General features: G+C 40.5%; 1 protein-coding gene and 1 pseudogene across 5 annotated transcripts in view; one reads left to right on the top strand and one right to left on the bottom strand.

The window, feature by feature from the left end:
• Nucleotides 1-20327, top strand: part of Chrdl1 (chordin like 1) — a 106949-nt gene extending 86622 nt beyond the window's left edge. For 2 of the 5 annotated variants that reach the window (XM_047536885.1, XM_047536884.1), the window contains exons 8-12: nucleotides 970-1138; nucleotides 4488-4682; nucleotides 12108-12275; nucleotides 14321-14410; nucleotides 17984-20327. In XM_047536885.1, coding sequence (XP_047392841.1) covers nucleotides 970-1138; nucleotides 4488-4682; nucleotides 12108-12275; nucleotides 14321-14410; nucleotides 17984-18114 — 753 coding nt within the window. In that variant the 3' untranslated portion in view covers nucleotides 18115-20327. Of the gene's footprint in view, nucleotides 1-969; nucleotides 1139-4487; nucleotides 4698-12107; nucleotides 12276-14320; nucleotides 14411-17983 lie in introns of all 5 variants that reach the window. The other 3 variants (XM_047536883.1, XM_047536882.1, XM_047536886.1) reach the window with 2 other exon arrangements.
• Nucleotides 7397-8254, bottom strand: LOC124972463 (60S ribosomal protein L7a-like; annotated as a pseudogene).
• Nucleotides 20328-21618: the final 1291 nt, after the last annotated feature.

Here is a 21618-nt window from a genome sequence, read left to right as displayed (position 1 = left end):
TTCTAGATGGTAAACACTGTTCTAGACACTGGAATTGCAGCAGTGAACAAAACAAAATTCTCCACTCTGTGGAGTTTACACTGTAATCCTGTCTTGTACTGTCTATAAAATATCTGTCTATAAAAGTCCTCCTGTATGATCTTATGCCATTGCCTGTGTTTACAGTCTCAGTACATCTTATTAAGACTGTAGTTGACTCCCTGCTTCTCCTCTCTAGTTTACCCTACACATAATCAGGGTTCAGTACTGTGAAACATAGCTCTAATCAAGTTATTTCTCTTGTTTTAAAAAAAAAATTTTCCCTCAAATGCTTCCACACTCCCACCTCTATCGTTTACCAAATAAAGTCCTCACCCCTTAGCTTGTCATTTAAAGTCCTCCATGATCTGGCTCCAACCCCCATTTGGAATGTTATCCTTCAACTGTTCCCTTTTATGGACTCTATGTTCTCTGCTACACCTTCTCAACTTGGAAACCTCTGCCTGGAATTTTCCCCAGAAACTGCCTGTAAAAAGTCTACCCACCCGTCATGGCCCAGGTCACAAACCCTCCTGAGTAGCAGCTCTCTTTCTTCTCCTAATTTGCACAGCACTTTAGACTTCTCCTGTGGCCTTCATTACCTTCTACTGTATGTTACAGACTATTATCTTAACCCTGAAACTGGAAAATGTGAGAGTCTCAGGAGCAGGAAGGACACTTTAGCCTTTTTGGTTGTTTTCTCTCTCAGGAATTTGTTTCTGAATCTAGTCCGATCTTCTACAAGGAAATAGAAAAACCTCAGACATTGCCAGTGCTGCTTTCAGATTATCACGTTCTCACTTCTGTTGGTGTAGGGGAACATGCAGTTAAGATCTGAGTTCATCACTAAAAATCAAAATCATCAAATGCCTTCTAATGTATCTAACTCAATCTTAGCCACTTTGTTGGAGGATTTTTTTTTGTACGAAATATGTTCTTATCATTTTATAGAGACATTCTTACCACCGCCCTCACCATGATCCTCCACCAAACCGACAGGCTGGCAGTCTGTCTCGCTTTCCAGGGGCTAGAAGTCACCGGGGAGCTCTTATGGATTCCCAGCAAGGATCAGGGACCATCGTGCAGATCGTCATCAATAACAAACACAAGCATGGACAAGGTAAGGGACATCCTCTTGTATTACCTCCATATAAGGGTCTCAGTCTCCCTGTTCTTTAAAGGACTAGACCTGGGAAAGGACCTGTTCTCTCACCAATAACACATAATCACATATGGATCATTCACTCTCACATCTACATAAGTGGTTACGAACAAGCGACTCCAGGGTACTCTTTGGACTTCCCAAAATGCATCCAAAGGAGCATAGTCAAGTCTCCTTGGTGCTTGTGAAACAGTCCTCCACAGTTGCCTCCACGGATCATTTGAGAAATTTCCTGATGTCTTTAACCAGTAGGGCATCCAACGTTCAAAGTGCCAAACATTTCTGAAGTTCTTATCCACACCTTAGAAATAGCCTTTTGCACACCTAATTGCAAACAAGATTCTCCTGGGGCTCTTGTTAAATATTCCAGGACCCATGCTCAGAGATTCTGGTTCAATGTGGAGCATATGAGATTGTCCTAAGAAATGAATAATTCAGGAAGAAACCCAGAAACCACCTGGCCAAGCACCAGGACAACTGATCAGATTAACACTGACCTACAGCCCACTCAACTGACCAACTGGCTGCATCAAGCACCACCCCCCACATGCACAGGCCCTGTTTTCTCCTGCACTGATTTATCTGGCCTCCACCAACCCAACCCCAGTAGCAGAGGTAGGAGGAGGAGAAATTCAAACAATTGACTGCTTCTTACTGTTTTAAGCATCCTGTCAACCAGCTCTTCAGAGTAGCAGTTCAGCTGGTTCTTTTTTACAAAACCACAAACATGTTTTTATTTCCTTTAAAGGAAAAACAAATCAAAGGCAGTTCTCTGAATGGGTTAAGGTAATAAATTATTAAACCAAATTATTGAATAAGAGGGGTGAAAAACAATCCATTACAAAGAACTCCTACTATAAATCTCAACAATGCTAGTCAAGCCAAAGCTAGTTGATCACATCTGTTACTAGTTAGATGTAAATTTCAGATTACAGATAAAATTAAATTGCTTTTGAAATCTAAAGGCTTGAAAGAACACTCTAAATAAGATTCTCAATAAAATGGTGATGTATTAAAGAATTGGAAATATTTGCTATTGATCTGTGTTTGATTCAAAACTTGCTATATTTTAAGTTCTAAAGCATTCTGATACAAGTTCATGAAATGAGGAGGAATTAGGTAAAGATGCAGCCTTATTTTCAATCCAGATTGCCCCCAATAGATATCATTTGCTTTGAAAGTATTTCAAAACCTTAAAGCAAGTGTGGGGAAATGGACTTTAAAAGTCCTAAATCCCATAATTTCCATAAGGCTTCTTCATTTTCAGGGTAAGGCTCATCCCTTGATTGTCTCTGTGTTGTATAAAAGCTCCAGCTGGTTTACATTTATTCATCTGCCCCCATTGACTTGGATGCAGCAGTTCTCTTCTGACCTTTCTATTATAGTTCACTGGAGAATCACTTGTCTCCACCCCCAACTCCCAACTCCCCAGCTGGATGATTCAAAATCATCTTGAGAATTTGTTGGTGGGGAGAAGGCTGGGTTTTCCTCTAGAAAATTGACCTCACCATATTCCACTGTGGAGTATGGGCTCTCACCCAGTCTGGACTATTCCCTTACTCCACATGTTTAGAGAGGGAACCTAGCTACATAACACTGGGAGGACTTCCTGCCCTGCTCCTTGGCATGGATTACCCTTCTCCTTAGCCCTCTTGCTAATAATTTGGTCTTTCAGATATATCTGTTGGTTCCCTCTTAGAATCAAAGAGAAGTGATAGTACTCCACCATTTTGAACTTGAATCCAGCCTGAATTTTCTTAAAGCAGACTATGTATCCACCTGCCCACATTGCCTGGAAGGGAGTGTCACTCTCTGAGGAAGACCAAGAAGTGAGGGCAAGCGAGAGAATAACACATCTGATCTGTATTTTTGTGATTCTGTCCACAGCCCTGAGCCCCAGTTTAGGTACCAATTCTCTATTCTGACTCACGTTAAGATTGGGAGCCTCTCTGGTTAAGGTTCTTGGAAATCTTTACATGGATTGACCCCGTAGAGTGCCCAGGATTCTATCAGCTCTTGCAAAGGACAGTAAGAGGCAGCCAACATCATTCATATTTCTTAATGTGACCCAGTGGATTTGATGAGAAAGAAATAACCCAGTGATTCATCCTGAGCTGTTGTCTTGCAGCCAAATCAGTCAATTCCTAGAAACGCCCCAAGTGGGCCTATTTCTCACCCCCCAGTCCCACCCAAAGTGATACAACCCACCCTAGAGATGTTGTTGATTGGGATGCCGACAGGTCTCCCTGGGTGTGATGAGGTGATGGGAATAATGAAAAACACACTCAGACTCAGTCATAGCTTGAAATCTCCACAATCTCAGTACTCTAAAAAAGGGAGACAACTCCTTCTCAGACTTCCCCATTCACAAACCTGCACAGTTTTTTTCCCCCAGAGCTTAAGTCCATGCCTTACTGTAGGAGCCTAATAAGTTTTGGGTTGATTCACATGGAAGGATGTTTCTGTGATCCTTTCCCTTCATAGGTCCCTCAGCCTACAGCGCAGGTGTTTGCTCTTTCAAGGCCCTTCAGAAAGCAAATTATACTTCCCACTCAACAAATGCCAGAGTGATGAAGGATATCTGTGGGGCAGGCAGTAATTCAGTGGGCAAATCTCTATAGCCACTACAAGGTGGGAGACTGAGGAAATTGCCTGAAGCTTAGAGGCATAAAAGGCCACCCCTTCATAAGTTACAGGCCCTTTTCCTTTCAGTCACAATACCTCCCTTCTCACACCAGAGAGTGGACCAGCAGCATTAAGTTCCATACCCATCCATATTGGTAGATCAGACTCTCAGAGTATTTGACATTTTGAATGGATTTGCTTCAGGATCTGGAATAGACTGACTCTTTGGGAAGAGCAGTGGTTTTTGCATCTAGCCTTCCTGAACAGCAAATCTGCCTGGGAAATTTCATTCCTGAAAGCCTATCCACTTGTGCCATACAAATCTTCTGTGGAGCTGCAGATATTAATACCACATTCTACTATAGACTCTATCAAGTGCTCAGGATGGATAGAACTCTACTTTCATTTATTCCTTCATTAAAAAATATTTATAGTCTGCCTACTATGTGTCAGGCCATTTGTGAGCAATCAAAGGCCACTGCAGCTGAACTGGAGAGCTGATGATGGTAGAATGTGACCCAAGCTGTGCTTTGGTCACAGAAACTGGTCTGTAAATGTACCTCCATGCCCATGACAAGAAAAAGAATGCTTGATGTGTTGAGGAGTTTAGGCCTTGGGTTCTGAGCATAGGAACCCGTCTTATTCCCTTGCCTTTAATTTCCAGTCCTATGTTCTCTTTCAGTGTGTGTTTCCAATGGAAAGACCTATTCTCATGGCGAGTCCTGGCATCCAAACCTCCGGGCATTTGGCATTGTGGAGTGTGTGTTATGCACTTGTAATGTCACCAAGCAAGAGTGTAAGAAAATCCACTGCCCCAATCGATACCCCTGCAAGTATCCTCAAAAAATAGATGGAAAGTGCTGCAAGGTGTGTCCAGGTAAAAAGGCAAAAGGTGCGTTGGATGGAGGCCCTGCCTTTGGTTGACTGAGATCCACACATAGTTCTTCTCAACTTCCTTTGGGCATCAGAAACATAATCAACCTGTCATATAATTGTAATGATAATAGTTCTAGTAAGAATTAACTTCAACTGAGGGACTGATAAGATGGTTACTTGGAAGAAATTTACTACTCAGACATACTAGGGAATTTCCTCCTGTCTACCACACCTCCCACACAACACTAAATGTTGTACTGACCCTTGCTTTTCTAAATAGCAGAGTTTAGGTTATTATAATTATTTGGAAAAACAGTACCACCTCTTATTTTTTATTACTGTTTAACTCATCAAAACACAATCACATACATTACCCTGTTCCGATAGGAAGAAAGATAGGTGAGTTATAGTAAGAGAGCAGGTTCAGCTCCAAATCTGTTATTGTGTGACTTTAAAAATGTGCCATATCCACTCTGGGCCTCATCAGCCTCATGTGAGAAGGATAGAACAATTGATCTCTAGAACCCTTTCTTTTCTTTTTTGTGTTTGCATTTTCTTTTTTGAAACATAATATTTGTATTTATTTATGGGGCATACTATGATAATTTGATAGATGTGTAAAATGCATAGTGGACAAATCAAGGTAATTATCATTTTCACCCTCTCCAACATTTATCATTTTGATATATTGGAAACCTTTGAACTCTTTCTTTAGTTATTTTGAAATACATCATAAATTGTTGTTAACTATACTTATACTACTGTGCTATAGAACACCAGAACTAATTCCTCCTAACTGTATTTTGGTACCTGTTGTCTAACCTCTATCTCCCCTCCTGCCCTATCTTCCAACACTAAAATCATGTAATCATATTATTTACATTCTAAAGATAAGGGAACTGAGATATGCAAAATGACTTCCCAAGAGTCATGGAACTAATTGATAATAAAACCTAAGGCCTGGGCAGGGGTTGTGGCTCAGTGGTAGAGCGCTTGCCTGGCATGTGTGAGATACTGGGTTCGATTCTCAGCACCACATGTAAATAAAATAAAGGTCCATTGACAACTAAAAAATATTTTTAAAAAACAAGGCCCATAAAAAATTAATAAAATTTGTAAAAACTCTGGGTAGATGGTAGAAAGATCAATAGAGGGAAGGGAGCAGGGGGTGGGGCAGGGAAGGGGAGGGAGAGTTACTGGGGACTGAATTAGAACAAGATATATTCCATGCTTGTATAATTATATCAAAATGGATTCTACAGTCATGTATAACTAAAAAGAACCAATTAAAAATAAATAAATAAAAAGTAAATCTGGTCAAACTAAAAAACAAGCAAACAAACAGAAAAACCAAATCCTATAACCCAGGTCAATTCTAGCCCTGTTGTCTTCTCCAGTAGAAATATTTACTAATTTTTTTTAGAAAGGCAAAGTAATTGTTTAAATGCTGATTTGTTTTAAAGACATGAGTAAATAGAAACATCATTGGTATACCTGGCAATGACAAATTCTGAGATGGGTAATAAAGTATTCTAACCCGGGTTTGCCACTAGTTTCCTGTGTGACTGAGACCAAGTAACAACTTCTCTGAGCTTCAGGTTCCCTTTCTGCAAAATTAGAGGGTTAGAGCAGCTGATTTCCTAGGGTCTGGCCAGTTCCAACATTGTACAGTCAATGAAGTAGCATGAATTTATCTTCTGTCATGCCTTCTACAAATAATTTTTATACACACAGATGAAAAACTTTTTTTTAATGTAGGCAGAGAACTAAATCACTTATTCCTTCAATTTAGGCAATCTCTCTTGACTAACAGACAAACGTACACTTAGTCAATGTGTATTTATGGAGCATTTTCATGTGGACCAGTGGTGCCCAAACTTGTCTTTACATTGGAATCCTTCAAGAGCTTCTGAAAACCCCCGTGTCCCATCCCCAGAGATTATGATTTAATCAATTTGCTGTGTGACTTGGGCTTTGGAAAACTTTAAAGATCCCCAGGCATTACTAATGTGCAGAAAATTTGGCAACTACTATGGTCTTGCCACTCAAAATGTGGCTGGTGGACCAGCAGTACCTGAGAGCTAGTTACAGCTCTGAATCTTGCGCTCCCAGTGCAGACCTACTATGTCAGAATTGGCATTTTAACGGGATCCCCAGTTGATTTTAATTTACCATATGTTAAACTTTGAGGCCCTGATTTAAGGCACAAAATCTTCCTTAATATAATGATCCCAACTTTCCAGAGTAAATGGAGCATGGCATGGAGAGGAAGGATAAGAACTAAATGACATAGAGTAGAAATGAGGGATAAAAATTAACAAGGAAATGCACTTATTAGGGGAAGAGAGAGAGAGGACATTCTAGGGATGATTTGGATATTGGGGTCATCCAACGATGGTGAACTGTTATGACTTCCACATCTGTGGTCTCACCGGATCTCCACATCTTTTAATGCACCTTTCTGTAATTCCACCAACATAATTTTCTGTCAAGGGTCTTAACATCTATAGTTTAAATAGTAATAGAAGATAATTTCAGAAAAATAAAATAGTTACCTAAACTTCCCAAGGTAAAATAAACCCTGTTACTATATAATATTCCAATTGAATCTCAGACCTTCAGACCAAATCCCATTTCACTGTGTGCTTATGATTTTTTTCCACTGGATGTAGGACAATTTATTATTTTTATGTACAGAAACCCAACAGTGTACATTTATCCCAGTTTAGTGGCAAGTTCTTTAGCCTTTGCCTTTTCCAGCTCGGCAACATGAACCACAGATTTTGAACCCAGGATGTTCCCTCCCCATATCTGTCATTGTAGTTGGTTCTGATAGCTTCCACTGGCTTAGCCAGAGCTCCTTTATCTTCTGAATTAACCTGTGTGAAGGCAACTGTGGTGCACGTCTTCCTGTGAACCAGACACCCCAACCTGGCCTTCCCCTTGATGATGTAGTGAGGGACTCCCATCTTGCGACACAGGGTGGGCAGGAAGTCAACCAGCTCAATGGGATCCACGTCATGTGCAGTAACCACCAGCTGAGCCTTCTTGTTCTCTACCAAGGTGGTGACAGTATTGACCCCTGCTCAAAGGACTGGTGGTCTCTTTGTGGGGACATCCTCTTGGCCAGCAGTCTTCTTCTCAGCCCGGGCCTACAGCCTCTGCTTCTTCTCCTGATTCGTGTCTGGTCTGTACTTGTGGGCCAGCTTGAGCAGCTGTGTGGCTGTATGGTGTTCCAAGACCTGGGTGAACTGGTTAATCGCAGGAGGCACTTTCAGCCGCTTATGGAGAATAGCCCTTTGCTGCTGCAGCCAGATGTAGCGGGGCCACTTTACAAAGCGAGTAAGGTCCCTTTTGGGCTGGATGTCCTGTCCAATGCTGAAGTTCTTCAGCCTCTTCTCGAACAGTGGGTTCACCACCTTCTTGGCTTCCTGCTTCTTGACTAAGGCGGCGGCCAGAGCCACCTTCTTCCCCTTGACCTTCTTTCCTTTTGGCATCTTAGGGAGCTGGAGGAGAAAAAAAGCTTAGGATTTTATTGATGGAGTGATTCAAACAAAAAGGGAAAGAACTTAAAAGTTGTGAGAACCGTACACAAAGTAGGTATTACTTTTCAAATAATTTCCCTCTCAGGTTTGCAATGTTTTTTAAAACCTTTGGATAAGCATTTCCACTCATAGGTATCTTCAGAAAATAATCAGAGATACACAAAAATATACAAAGAAGGATTTTTGCTGCAGTGCTATTATAACAATGAAAAATTAGAAACAATCTGTAAGTTCACCATTATGAGAATGTTGAAATTATGGTGTAGTTGCACTATGGAATATTATACAGCCATTAAAAATCATTGCACACCAAGATTTGATGGCAAAAAAAGTTGTTTGCCATATATTAAGTACAAAAAGCAAGGTACAAAAATGTTTAGGAGGGTAACACTTTTTGTGTTAAAAAGGAAGTATATACACACATATATGTATCAGCATATATATTCTTAGATTATATTGATATATAAATATATATGCATGTATATATATGCTTAGCTTTTTAAAACTGGAAGGTAATATGGCAGAATGTTTACAATGATCATTTGTGGGTAACTGTGTTATGGGTAATTCTTTTTTCTTTTTTTATTTGTATTTTCTAAATTTTCACTAGTAAATGTGTAGTATTTCCACAATTAGAAATGATAATAGAAGTCACCATTTTAAAAATTGCCATGCACTTTCCTGTGTACATATAAGAATATAACATAGTGAATCTCATTTTCATGTGTATTCACAAGACACTAATTTAAAAATAAATAAATAAATAAATAAATATCAGAAAGATCAGCAGAGTAGAGGGAAGGGAATGGGGGAGGAAGGAGTAGAGGGAAAATGGAAGCACTATGGACTGAATTAGAGCAAAGTATAGTCCATGCTTTTATAATTATGTCAAAATGAATCCTATTATTATATAACTAAAAAGTGCCAATGAAAATTTTTTAAATGATCAATATCATTTTAAAACTGGCCTGCAAAATTCCAATTGGCAATATATTGAAGAATCTGATTGACTAAAACAGTTTCTCTAAAAGACTTGCTTTTCCTGTTTCCCATTCTGATCACATGTGTGGAGACAGATTTGTTGGGCAACATGGAAGGAGAGAATTTCTGTCCCATTCTGTGTGATATATCTCTCATTGGGCCAGACATGTTCGTCTGCATGTTGAATCACCCCTGCTGGTCACATTGCCCCAGTAATGTGACCCAGGGCATCTGTTCCAGGTACTCAGCAACTGCAGAGCACCAAGGCGCATGCCCCCATTCACACATTTTATCGACACATGTGCTAAGTGCCTACTGTGTGCAAGACACTGTTATAAACACTGAGGGAAGAGGGGTGGTTCTGGCTTTCTAGTGGAGAAGAGAAACAGTGAACCCAAATCAATCAAATAGTTTTGGGTTTTGATGGAGCACTATGAAAAAAAATCCAAACAGGATCAGGACTGATAGTGACTGGGGTGGGAAGCACTTTCTAAAGAGTGGCTTCTCTAAAGAGATGATATTTGAGTAGAGTCCTCTATGCTGTGAAGGAATGAGAAATGGGAAGATCATGACATTGTGAGCCTTTTTAAAAAATGACACCTGACAATAGAGGAAAAAGAACCAGGGAGGGAAGAAGATCTAAGGAAAAAAATATAAATTCATTTATGTTGAGAAAGGACAAGAGGTAAATAAAATTCTCTGATGATCCAGCCAAAAGTTTAATTGCAACAACTGATTGCAGGCTCTCCCAGTAACAAACGAGGACCAGAATAAAAGAACGTGTTTTACCTGTCTCTCTTCCCATTACTCTGGTAGAAGCTGGCCTTGCCTTGCACATCAATGGTCACCTACAGGGTTGGGTAAGATGTTCGCTTCCTGAAGGTCCCCAACTCACCTCTCACATCCATTAGACCACCCTGATACCTAGAATTCCCTATACATTCCTTTTGCATTTTTGTCATAAAATGCCCTGTTATGACTTAAAACTGACCTGGGCTGAGATAACACATTTCTTCATCAGTCTTCGCTACTTCCATAAGGAATGGTTCATCAGTTTCTTAGTTCTAGAGGGTTCAGGACAGGAGCACTCTTACAGGAAATGGGAATAGTCAAAAATGATGTTAAATGGGGCATGCTCGCCAGAAAGGAAATAAGAGTAAGGTGAGACTGCAGTGGTCAGAAAGTGCCTTCAAGTAGAGTATGGAAGGAAGATGTTGCTGAAAAAGACAAATTTTGCTTCCTTTAGTATTTTCAAGTGCCAGCCAGGGCTGAGTCACTAATGGCTTTTGTTGTTTGTAGATCCCTTTGGTCTAATAAATTCAGCTCTTGGAGGTGAGAGGGTGGTGAGGCAGGAGGACTCGTCAGTATACTGGGAGAACTTTGAGCATATTACAGGTATTTCCAGTGACATCGTGGATTTCATAGATCAGTCATAGCCATAGCCAATATGAAGTCAATAATATGAGCAAAGTTTAACAAATGAACTTAGCTCTTGTTCTAAAGGTGATAGTTGAATACATAGAAGTCCCTATAAACTCAGTAACCTCCTCCCTCCACCCATTTGGAAATTGCTAGCATACATCCCTTAATTGCCTAACATATCACCAAAAAGACTGGGCTGCCAAGTAATTAACTAGCTGAAAAGAAAGACAAAAGGAGAAAGGAAGCTGGATTCTGAGATAATCCACAAATTGAGTAATCCAACCTGGAATTGTCAAGAGAAGACAATAGTTTTATCCTTACAGTGCCAAATAGTGGTGGGGGTGGGAAAGCTAATCAGGTCAGCAAGAGACATACAATAGCAATTTGATTACAACTTCTCGTCCAAATGTGTCTGATTGGCTGACAGTGAGTCTCCCCAATTAGAGTCACTGCTCCAAAGCACTCAACACTCAGCGGGTTCATCCTCAACAATTCAGACATTCTTACAGATGGCTTCTGCACATACTCAAAGTTTTCAGGGTGTCTAAGGCTTCTCTTTGTTGTTCCTGATTTGAGTGTGTGCTTTAAATACGCAGCTGAAGAGGGTGCTGATTACGAAGCTAGCAAAGAAACTTAACTCACTGATAACCAACCAGGAGGAACTTTTTGGGGAAGGGGACTGAGGTGGAGATGGTGGAGTAGAATGGGGAGTATTCGGGGGCTGGCACCTTTATGCCTGGGAGCTAAAATTCAGCAGTTTAGTTTACACATTAAATGATCCATGGTTGAGGGATTTGACCAATTTTTTGTGTCTCCTAACCATTCATTTGGCATAGCATACATATGACTAATCTGACATCTAGGTTTTGGCACTAGTGTTGATCCGGTATTATCATTCCCCTTACAAACAAATCAAAGAGCATTCAGAAATGTCAAGCCAATTTGGATAGCTCCGTTGGGCAAGTATATGCACATAAATGAGTGTCATGAGTGTTTTCTAAGTATACATAAATGATGTCAGGGAAATTAACCAAGGCTCTCTGTCCGCCCATTCCCTGGGCCTCTCTTGGCAACACTGGGCTGGACAGAGAATTATCCTGACCCAGTATGGAAAATCCCTTTAGTGCCAAAGAGATTTGTACCTGGCTACATTCTTCTTCCTCATAAAAGTCCACTTCTCAAGGATCGTGGTAAGAGATCCAGTTTAGCTGTTGGGCCAGTGTTCTATACAACTATGGATTCTGACATCATGTGGGTTTCAATCAACAACTGTGTGCTCCTTTCTGATTTGGTGATTGTTAAAGGGTAGTCTGAGCTGTGCTAATAAAATATGGGTGGAATCTGTCTCTGTAAAGATGTGCCTGTTGATTTTCTAAGGTGTTATAGCTAATAATGAGACAGGTAAGCACAGAAGTTCACTTCTCGTTTTAGAAACACATGATAAAACTCTACTTGTTCTACTTGCTCCCTAATTCCAGAAGAACTTCCAGGCCAAAACTTTGACAGCAAAGGCTACTTTTGTGGAGAAGAAACAATGCCTGTGTATGAGTCTGTGTTCATGGAGGATGGGGAGACTACCAGAAAAATAGCCCTGGAGACCGAGAGACCACCTCAGGTAGAAGTCCATGTTTGGACCATTCGAAAGGGTGAGCAAGATAACATTAACTTTTTGTCTTTGTAAGTGCGGGGGACAGAGAAGGAAGGGAAGACTCATCTCAATTTTGCTTCAACATGTTCCTCTGTTTGGATCAGAAGTTTTCCTGATTGCTTAGAAACTGACATGTCTAACACAATTGTCTTTATGGCTTTTCACATTTAACCATGGTCTGTGTTAAAGATTAGTATTAACCCTTGAGGTTCCTAAACATGCCACCAAAAGCTGAAGGAGTGATTCTTAATCCTGGCTGCATATCAGAATCATCTGAACAAGTTTTCTCTTTTATTTTTCTTTGATACCAACTACCTGGACCCTACCCCAAGAGTCTGATTAGTTGGTGTTGGTAAGGCCTGGGCATCAGTGTTCTTCAAGTTGCACATGTGATTCTAATCTGTAGTCAGGGTTGCAAACTACCAAACTGTGCTCTGCCTTTCCAGTACAAAGCTCAACAAACAGGAAACCTATTCAATCAGTGTCAAGCTAAGTCTGTAGAATCATGTTGTATACTCTGGGGTATGAAATTAAAAACATCATCCCTGACTTGAGAAGATTATAGACTCTCTAGAGAAAGAATCCCTGTCATGATGTCCAGTTCTTTTTCTGATTACTCACAGTGACAACCATAACAAGCCATATTCTGTTCACTGAAATCCTATAGCTATTCACACCATTCTATAGGTACAAGGCTAGTGCTGGTCTAGTCTGGTCAACTTTTCTAGGAATCCAAGTGTAGAGGTAGATTCTAGTTGGAACATTATACACATCCTCTTGCTACTAGCTCCCATATAAGGCTTGAGAGTGCTCAACCTTTGGTGTGCTTCAGCATCATGCAGAGAGCTGCTTTAAAATGCAGTTATCTGGCCCTATACCAGAGATGTGAATTCAGCAGACCTTAGGTAGGGTCTAAATATTTACATGTTTAAAACATAGCCTGATGATTCTAATGCAGGTGACACTTGGACCACACTTTCAGGAATGCTGATTGAATATTTATGGAATTTTTTCTTTCCCTTTTCACAACAGCCTTTCTTTCTCCAAAGAATATGTTCCTCCTTACCCCTTAGAAAATAAATATACTAGTATACACATGTGTTTTTTTGTCCATACTTATTTTGGCTTTATACCTAGGCATGTCAATTTTTCCATCTTTAACTCCATAGCGTATCTATAACTGGTCATCTAGGCACTAGTCTGTTGGCTTCCCCAGCAGTAGGCCCAGTATTTGTCACCTCACATCTCTCACCCCTCTAAGGTAGGTGGATGGTTTGTAACTCACTAGTGTAGCATCTAAATAGCCTCATGTTCACCGTGCTGAGTTATCAAGGTCTGTGTTGTTGATCAGAGAAAAACCCAGACTTCATCTCCTTTGCCCCCTGTAGACCTCTTGAGGATTATTTAAGTGGGTTAGGGACATGTTGCTCCTTAACTAATAAGCAGTTTTCAGTTATTTACCTATTACTCTGATTAAAGCTTTTCAGGCCAGGTTGAGACTGTGCAGATTACTCTATTTTAACCCTCCCCCTTCCTTTTAATAAAGGAAGGGTAAAGGAGCTGAGTATTTCCCAAAGAAAAATGGGCTCTTCAATGAGTTCAGGAACAGGGGTGGCTTCTCCATTTACACAAATAACCTGTCTGCTATCCTACTGCTGGCTCTCATTGTTTAGCCAGGAGGGCAGCCCAGTGGTTTGGCAGGAACATAGTAGTCTACCCAGATTTGGGGCAAAGGCACAATTTCTAATACTGCCTTTGGCTGCAGAAGCTCCAACCAGCACCCATGCTTGATTCCATGTGGCTTTCCCTAGGAGGAGGTCCTGTGGTCAGCAGTAATATCTCCCTTATCTCTATTCCCTGGAGAAGCCAAATAGAGGCCAGTGAGCCAAGGAAACAAATGGAGTCAATTATAACCTTTGAGCCATCCAAGTTCCTGGTTAAGCACATTACACAGCCTAGCTCGATACTCCTAAGCCCCAGTAATGAGATGATATGCTCATAGAGAGTGCCTGACCACCTGCCCTACTTTGTGCTTGGCCCCAGGCATCCTCCAGCACTTCCACATTGAGAAGATCTCCAAGAGGATGTTTGAGGAGCTCCATCACTTCAAGCTGGTGACCAGGACAACCATGAGTAAGTGGTACCTCTCTTTATTCCTCCCTGAACAATGCATCCAGCTTTTCAATACAGTACAGTCAAAACTGTAGTCCCTGTGTTCTTAGTGAACATTAGCAATGCTCAGTGTCAAAATTATAGGATGACCCATTTCTCCTCTGGGGGACTTAGCAGCAAATAGGATTTCTGAATGTGAACTGAAAAGCTTGGACATGATGAATAGAAACCCAGATGTAGTCTGAGTATAAGCTACCTCGGGTCAAGCACCCCTGAATGTCTTTAATGAAACTGCTAAACCCAAAGTCTCAAGAGGGTTGGAGAAAGCCTCCCAATATTCCAGGTCTGATATAATTGTGGACACTTCACATCTGGAAGGTTATGTTCTCTGGTGGTGGGGATAAGAGGAAAAAAGGAATGTGTATCAATTCCTGTGTTGTATCAAAGCTCTTTGAGTCTTTTAGAACTGTCCCTGGGTGGTCATGTTTCTTTAAAAGCATTCAGGCATTCAAGCATGCTTGCAACTCTCCCACTTTCTACGCTAGATGGAGCCTAGGGACTAGATACTGCTAGGCAATGGAGAGGTGGGGTGGGGAGCACATCTAATGGAATAAAAAGCACAAAATTTCTATCCACAGGGAATTCTAATGGGCGAGACAGAACATGAAAATGCCTTCAGTATGAATTAGTATAGTTCTGAGGAGTTAAATACCTAAGTGCTCAGGGGAATCTGCAAAGAACAATGAGCTGAGAGCCAGGTGGGCTTAGTCGGGGAAGACTTCGGGGAGGAGGTGTGTTTTGAAAGAGAAGGGTGTGACTGGGCACGAGGTCAAGAAATCAGTCCAGGAAGAGGGTGCAGCCTAAGAGAAGCCTCAGACAGGAGCAAACAAGAAATGTGGGTGGGGGTGAGGAACAATCACAAAGGCCACATAGGGTGCTCTGAAAGATGAGAAGAGTTGATCGGAAGTAGTCAAAAGGCCTAGAAGAAGCCAGTGAAAAGTTCACAGGTAAGACAAGTAACCATGGGAGTTGCTGCAGAAGTACACACAGCCTAGTGGTATCAAAATGGTGCTTTGGAAAGTTGTCTCTGGGCTATTGTATAGATTCATTAAGCACCTATTTTGATGAAGCCAGATTTTGAAGTGTCCAATTTGCTGTGCCAAGAAGTTGGATTTGAACTCCAAACCAGAGAATCCTAGTGGAAGCACTTAAGCAAGTTAACATATTCACATGTTTTTTTAGAAAGAGGTTCTTGTTGTTGGAGTGAGAAATGGACTATTAGTGAATGAGCTGGCAATAGTCTGACCTTGGAAGCTATAATTCTATCTCGAGTTGGTGAGACAGGGGAGGAGAGCTCCCTATAAGGCACAGTTCTGAGGTTAAATCAACAAGATAGGTGTCAAAGGGAGAACTGACTCCAATATTATCAATTTCATAGATGGAGAATAGTAATTCCATTCACCAATGGGAATTAGTAAAAGAAAGAGAGGGTTTCACTTGGAAGATGTTTACTTCGTTGTTATTATTATCATTATCATTATTATCAGAGTCCTTATACAAGCTAAATTATAGCTAAACTCTTGTATTTATATTTTTAAAATTTTTATTGGTACATAATAATGATATAGAATAGTGGGTTTCATTGTGGCATAAAACTATATGCACATAACAGTCAGTCAGTTTCATTGCCCAGTTCCTCCACTTTTTCCATTCCCCCTCTACCTGATCCCTTTCCTCTACTCTACTGGTCTTCTGTCTTCATGAGATCCCTTTTTTCTCTCCAGCTTTCCCATATGATGGAAAACATATGACCCTTGACTTTCCGAGTCTGGATTATTTCACTTAACCTGATGCTCTCTACTTCCATTCATTTCCTGCAAAGGACATAACTTCCTTCTTCCTTATGGCTGAGTAAAACTCCATTGTGCATATACACCACATTTTCATTTTCCATTTATTTATTAATGAGCATCAGGCTGGTTGCATAACTTCATTATTATGAATTGCACTGTTATAAACATTGATGTGTTTATATCACTATGGTATGCTGATTTTAGTTCTTTTGGATAAATGCCAAGGAGTAGTACGGCTAGGTCATATGGAGTGTTCCCATTCATAAGTTTTTTTTTAAATCTCCATACTGATTTCCATATTGGTTGTACTAATTTAAATTCCCATCAATTGTAACATGTTTAAATTAAGATGCTTGAGAGCCATCTGAAAACAGTTATTCAATAAGTAGCTGGAAATAGAGTTAATTAGGTACAATGTCTTCTGCTGGACTAATAAAAAATAAAATGTAAATAGTATAAGAATTTGAATGAAAGTAGTGGGAGTCCTTTCAGGTCTGCAGGGCGTAAAGGAGGGAGGTAGGGTCTAGCATCCAAAGATCAATGGTGTGACTTTTGAAATTAACATTTAATTTCAAAGAATGTATTTTAGTACCTAGCAAGGTACTGTGCTAGGCTCCAGAGGATTTAAAAGATTATTTAGACACACTCTGTGCCTATAGCAGTTAGGAATTAGAGTGTACCATGGAAGTAGATGATATTTGCTTCAAACTGTGCATCTGAAGGAAGTGAATGGTGAGGTGATTCTATGGGATCACCTGAGGATGAAGAATAAACCAAACTCTTTTACATAGGTGCTTAGCAGAGCCTCGTTGCTTGCCTAGGCCTTCTTTTTCTCTTGTACCTTCCCATTGAGTAGAAAGAATCTGGAAATGCAAGGAATCCAAGGGAGAAAGGATCAAAGACACCAAGTCTCAAGGGGAGAGAATCATGTTCATATGTGGCTAAGGAAAACCATGAGTTCACAACAGGTTTGGTGTTAAGAGAAACTTTCTGACCTTAGGCTAGGGGTTCTCCAGGTTTCATCGTCATAAATAGGAATAAGAAGAATGAAGAGAATTTCCAGGGTGGGCAGAGACAACAGGGAATGGAAATGATACAGCTGAGTTTACCTAAAGTGGAAAGGGTTGTGGGGACATGAGAATGGAACACTATAAGGAGCCATGGGAGGGAATTTAAAGAGGTTGGAGGAGTATAAAGAACATGTGGATATAGAAGGAAGTAGAAGAGAACAGTTTTTGACAAACACATTTCAGGAATAAAGAAAGGGTGGTAAATAATCAAGTAATCCACAACAGTATGTAAGGTCTCTAAGACTAAGCAAAGCCCTACCAATGTAGCAGGTATTATTTTCCACAGTGCCTTTTTTGATCTGGCACCAAATGAACCTCCTAAATAGTTAGCAGATAGTAGATCATTTTGCAAATGCTAAATATGCTATAAATATTCTCTCCAAAATTCTTAGGTTTTACTCTTCAAGAGGAATTTATGTATTATTCTTGGGATTCTTACAAATGCCATGTGTTGTAGTAAAAACTCCATGCCTTGTTTTCCATATCTTCTCCCAGAAAAGTGTTTTGGGAACGATTTTGCTGATACTGCCTGATATTTGTATGTTTGTGTTTCGGATCTCTTGGTGGGTCCATGAGTAGGTAGATAAGGGTGGGGACATGTATTGGTTGTATTCCAAGTTTGCTGTGCTCTGCTCTTATTCTCTTTTGGATATTGTGTGTTTGCCTTTTAGGCCAGTGGAAGATATTCACTGAAGGAGAAGCTCAGATCAGCCAGATGTGTTCGAGTCGTGTGTGCAGAACAGAACTTGAAGATTTGGTCAAGGTTCTGTACTTGGAGAAGTCTGAAAAGGGCCACTGTTAGGCAAGACAGACAGTATTAGATAGGGTCAAGCAAGACAACCCAAGCTGCAGCAGGACTGTCAGCTTATTTTGCTTAAGTCAACAGTGCCCTAAAACCCCAAACTCAAATGCAGTCAGTTATTCATGCCATGCACAGCATAACTTGCTCCTTTATGTGAAGTGGTGTGTCAGACCTTAAACATCTTTTCTAGAGAGACTCAAAGAGTCTTGAATGATTAGTGGGAGGAGCAGAGTTGATCACACTGCAGCTCTAGTTTCTTGGAGAATCACGTTTCTTTACGGGTTAAAGAGCAAACAAAACCCCAGGGTTTCTATCTAGAAAGTTATTCAAATGAAAGAAAGAGAAGGGAATTGCTTAATAGAAGTTCTGGAGTATAGAGCAATTATTTGTATGAAATTATAATCTTTGAATCTCAGAATGTCTTTTGTTCTTTATAAAACCATTACATCCCCACACTCACAGGCATGAACACATACATATGTACAACCACATGCACATGAAATTCCAGTGTCCATTCTGAGGCAAAGCCAGCCTAGACGCTGCCCTTCTTCCCTTAGTCTGGCCCTGAAGTACCTTGAAGAGTGTTGGTACCCTTGGAGAAAAAAGAAAGAATTGGAAGAAAAAGGCTCTGCCCTTAGGTCTTTGAGGTAGCTGCTGAAGTCACCAACAGTAGTGGCAGGGTGAAGAATAAGAGCACTATTCCATGAGCTTACTCACTTTGAAGTTTTAAATAACTTTTCCCTAATGATACACCCTTTTTCTTTTCAGCCTGAACATGTGGAACCTCCATAAAGAAACTAGAATTAGGTAAAATTGCCAGAATCCAAGTCAGTAAGACAAAACAATTGTTGAAGAAAGGAATTGATAATAATAAAGCAGGTCATTTTTGTTTTCACAGCAATGAAACTCACCAATTAATTGAGTGATACTAATTTTCTTGAGGCCATAGTTGTCTAGCCAGAAAATTGGGGTGGAGTTATTAAGTTGTAGAAGCTCCTTACAAGGAAAGTTTTTCTTCTTCTCCAGTTACAGGAGTTTATTTTTTACTTTGAAAAAAGGCTCAGCCCTCATGAACTTCTGATAAAGATCTTTCAACTAAACTAAACCCTCCCACCATCCTTGCCTTATCCATTAAGGATAGTGGATTTGCATTGAGGGTTCTAGAGAAGGTTGCTCCTAAAATGCCTATTTATGGCCCAATAGCAGAACATAAATTATCCATTCTGAGATCCAGCTTTAGAAATCATCTCTTTGGGAAAAAAAATTTTAACAGCAAGGATCTCAAGTTGTTCCTCTGGATTTGTCTCCTCTAAGGAACATGAATGAACTCTAATGAGTACTTGGAAATATTGAAGACCAAGAAATTCCATTGTTTCCTATCCCATGGCCATAAGAGAGAAAATATGTTTTTCCTTAGTGTATTTGACACTGGTAGGGTGAAATATAAAAGGTTCAGTCTTGATGGACCTGGCGTAAGGGTCAGTTCCCATAAGAGACACAAGGGCCTTGCAGCCAGGACTTCATAGAACAAGCCCTTCCCAAGCCCATCACACACATTCCTCTCAGGAGCAGGAAGAAGGCATCCTGGGCTGAAATGCCCCAGACATTGTGTGTGTCTGGTGGGGGAAGGGGTGGTTAGGCAGCTGTTGTCTCTCTCTTAGAGGTGGCAGTACTGCCATAGCATGGAGACCAGTAACCGGATCCTGAAGAAAAGTGGTGATTCCCCTTCTAGATGAATCACCCCAAAGCCTTCCCACCCAGGTGTTCTCTGAAAGCTCAGCCTTAAGGAAACACCCAGAGAGCTTCCCTAGATAGACTCCTGCCTCCAGGTGCTGGGACACACCTTTCTAAAGTGCTGTGAGAAGCAGGAGCCAGGATCTGTGTTAAGCCAACGTAGAAACCCTCCAGTATTTGGTGTTGTGTAGGGAGTAGGACATAGGGAAAAGAGGCCACTGTAGTTAGTAGAGAAGAATGGATTTGGTTCTTCTTGTGTATTTATTTGTATCATAAACCCTTGGAACAACAAAGATCATAAGCACCACCTTGCAGTTGTAGCCATTTTCTAGTTAACTCATGTAAACAAGTAAAGAGTAACATAACAGTATTACCCTTTCACTCTTCTCACAGGACATGTACCTGAATATGGTACTTATTTATGTAGTCACTGTATTTCTGGATTTTTAAATTAATAAAGTTTTAATTTTGAAAAGTCATCTGCAGGCAAGCCGTGTGAGTAATTGACTCTCTGACCTGGGACTGGGTAACATGTGATGGGTTGGTCTGGTGATTTTGCAGTCCTCTTGACACCCCTCTCATACCATAGCATAGTGGTTAACAGATTTTCCAGCCAGTTCTTCACTTGCCAGCTGTGTTTGCCAGTCTCCCCAACTGGAAAGTGGGATAATAGTGGTATTATTGCCCTTTGCATGCAAAGTTATAGTGAGGTCTACTTTTGTCAATGCATATAAAGTGATTAGAATAGTGTCTGGTGCATAGTGAGCATTCATTAATGACCATAGATATTCAAGGATAGCATGAAAATGAAATTGGCCATTTCCCTTTATGCCTTTGATTTATATTTAAAAGGGAACTCAATATTGGTCCTCTGCTCATCATTTTTATACAAAAAATGCACATAGGGAGAGGGAAGAGTTTTGTCATGCATGTTGATCTAGACTAAATTCCCTCAAACCTCTAATATCAGATAAATGTGAGTGGTAACAAATCAAAATATGAGAGTGCTTCAGGAGAGCATTCCAATGTATCAACTGCAACTAAGACATCAAATAAGGACAAAATTATGTGTTGGGGTTGGCAACAAAGAATGAGTGTTGCTGGAGTGACTGGAACAGAGCCCTCGTTGGAGTGGATTGTAGGAGTGAATGGGGAGATGAGCAGTTGGAAATAGCAGCTCAAGACAACTGTTTGGAGAATAGTTTGCAGGGTATAGAGAGGTATGGTGAAGGAAGTAGCTGGAAAAGGAAATAAGATCAAAGGAAAGTAATTTTGTCTTAAAAATGGGGTCTATTTGACCATATCAAAGTATTGGGGAAGATACAATAGAAAGGAAAAATTGAAGATAGTGGGCAATGGTATCTGAAATAAGTGAGGAGCATTCTCCCATGGTGCACCACAGAACTCAAAATTCTTAACCCACCACCTACATGAAATTTTGACCTTTGTTGGCCAGTACCTTACATTGAGGTGCACCTAGTCCTACTGGTCTGTTAGCTTGGTCCCACTTTAAACCCAGCTTACTTCCTTCTGGAATGATGAGCTATAAATCCTAATATTGGTCCACCTCCATTGAGGGAGCTGCAAATAACTCAAACCAAACATCTTGGTTCCATCTTGCTCTCTTCCCTTTACCTGATTAACTGCATCTAGATTTCATCCATTCTTGTCAATTTGGTCTCCTAAATGGAGATGAAGTTTATAGGCTTCTACTATCAAGTCCTCTTGCGGGATCTTTCCCCAAACCCCATCATCTCCACCCACCTGTCC

Source organism: Sciurus carolinensis, chromosome X, assembly GCF_902686445.1.
Source record: "Sciurus carolinensis chromosome X, mSciCar1.2, whole genome shotgun sequence".
In the NCBI taxonomy this organism is placed as follows: domain Eukaryota; kingdom Metazoa; phylum Chordata; class Mammalia; order Rodentia; family Sciuridae; genus Sciurus; species Sciurus carolinensis.
Note: the sequence above shows the minus strand (reverse complement) of the source record. Positions and strands in the feature narration are given on the sequence as shown.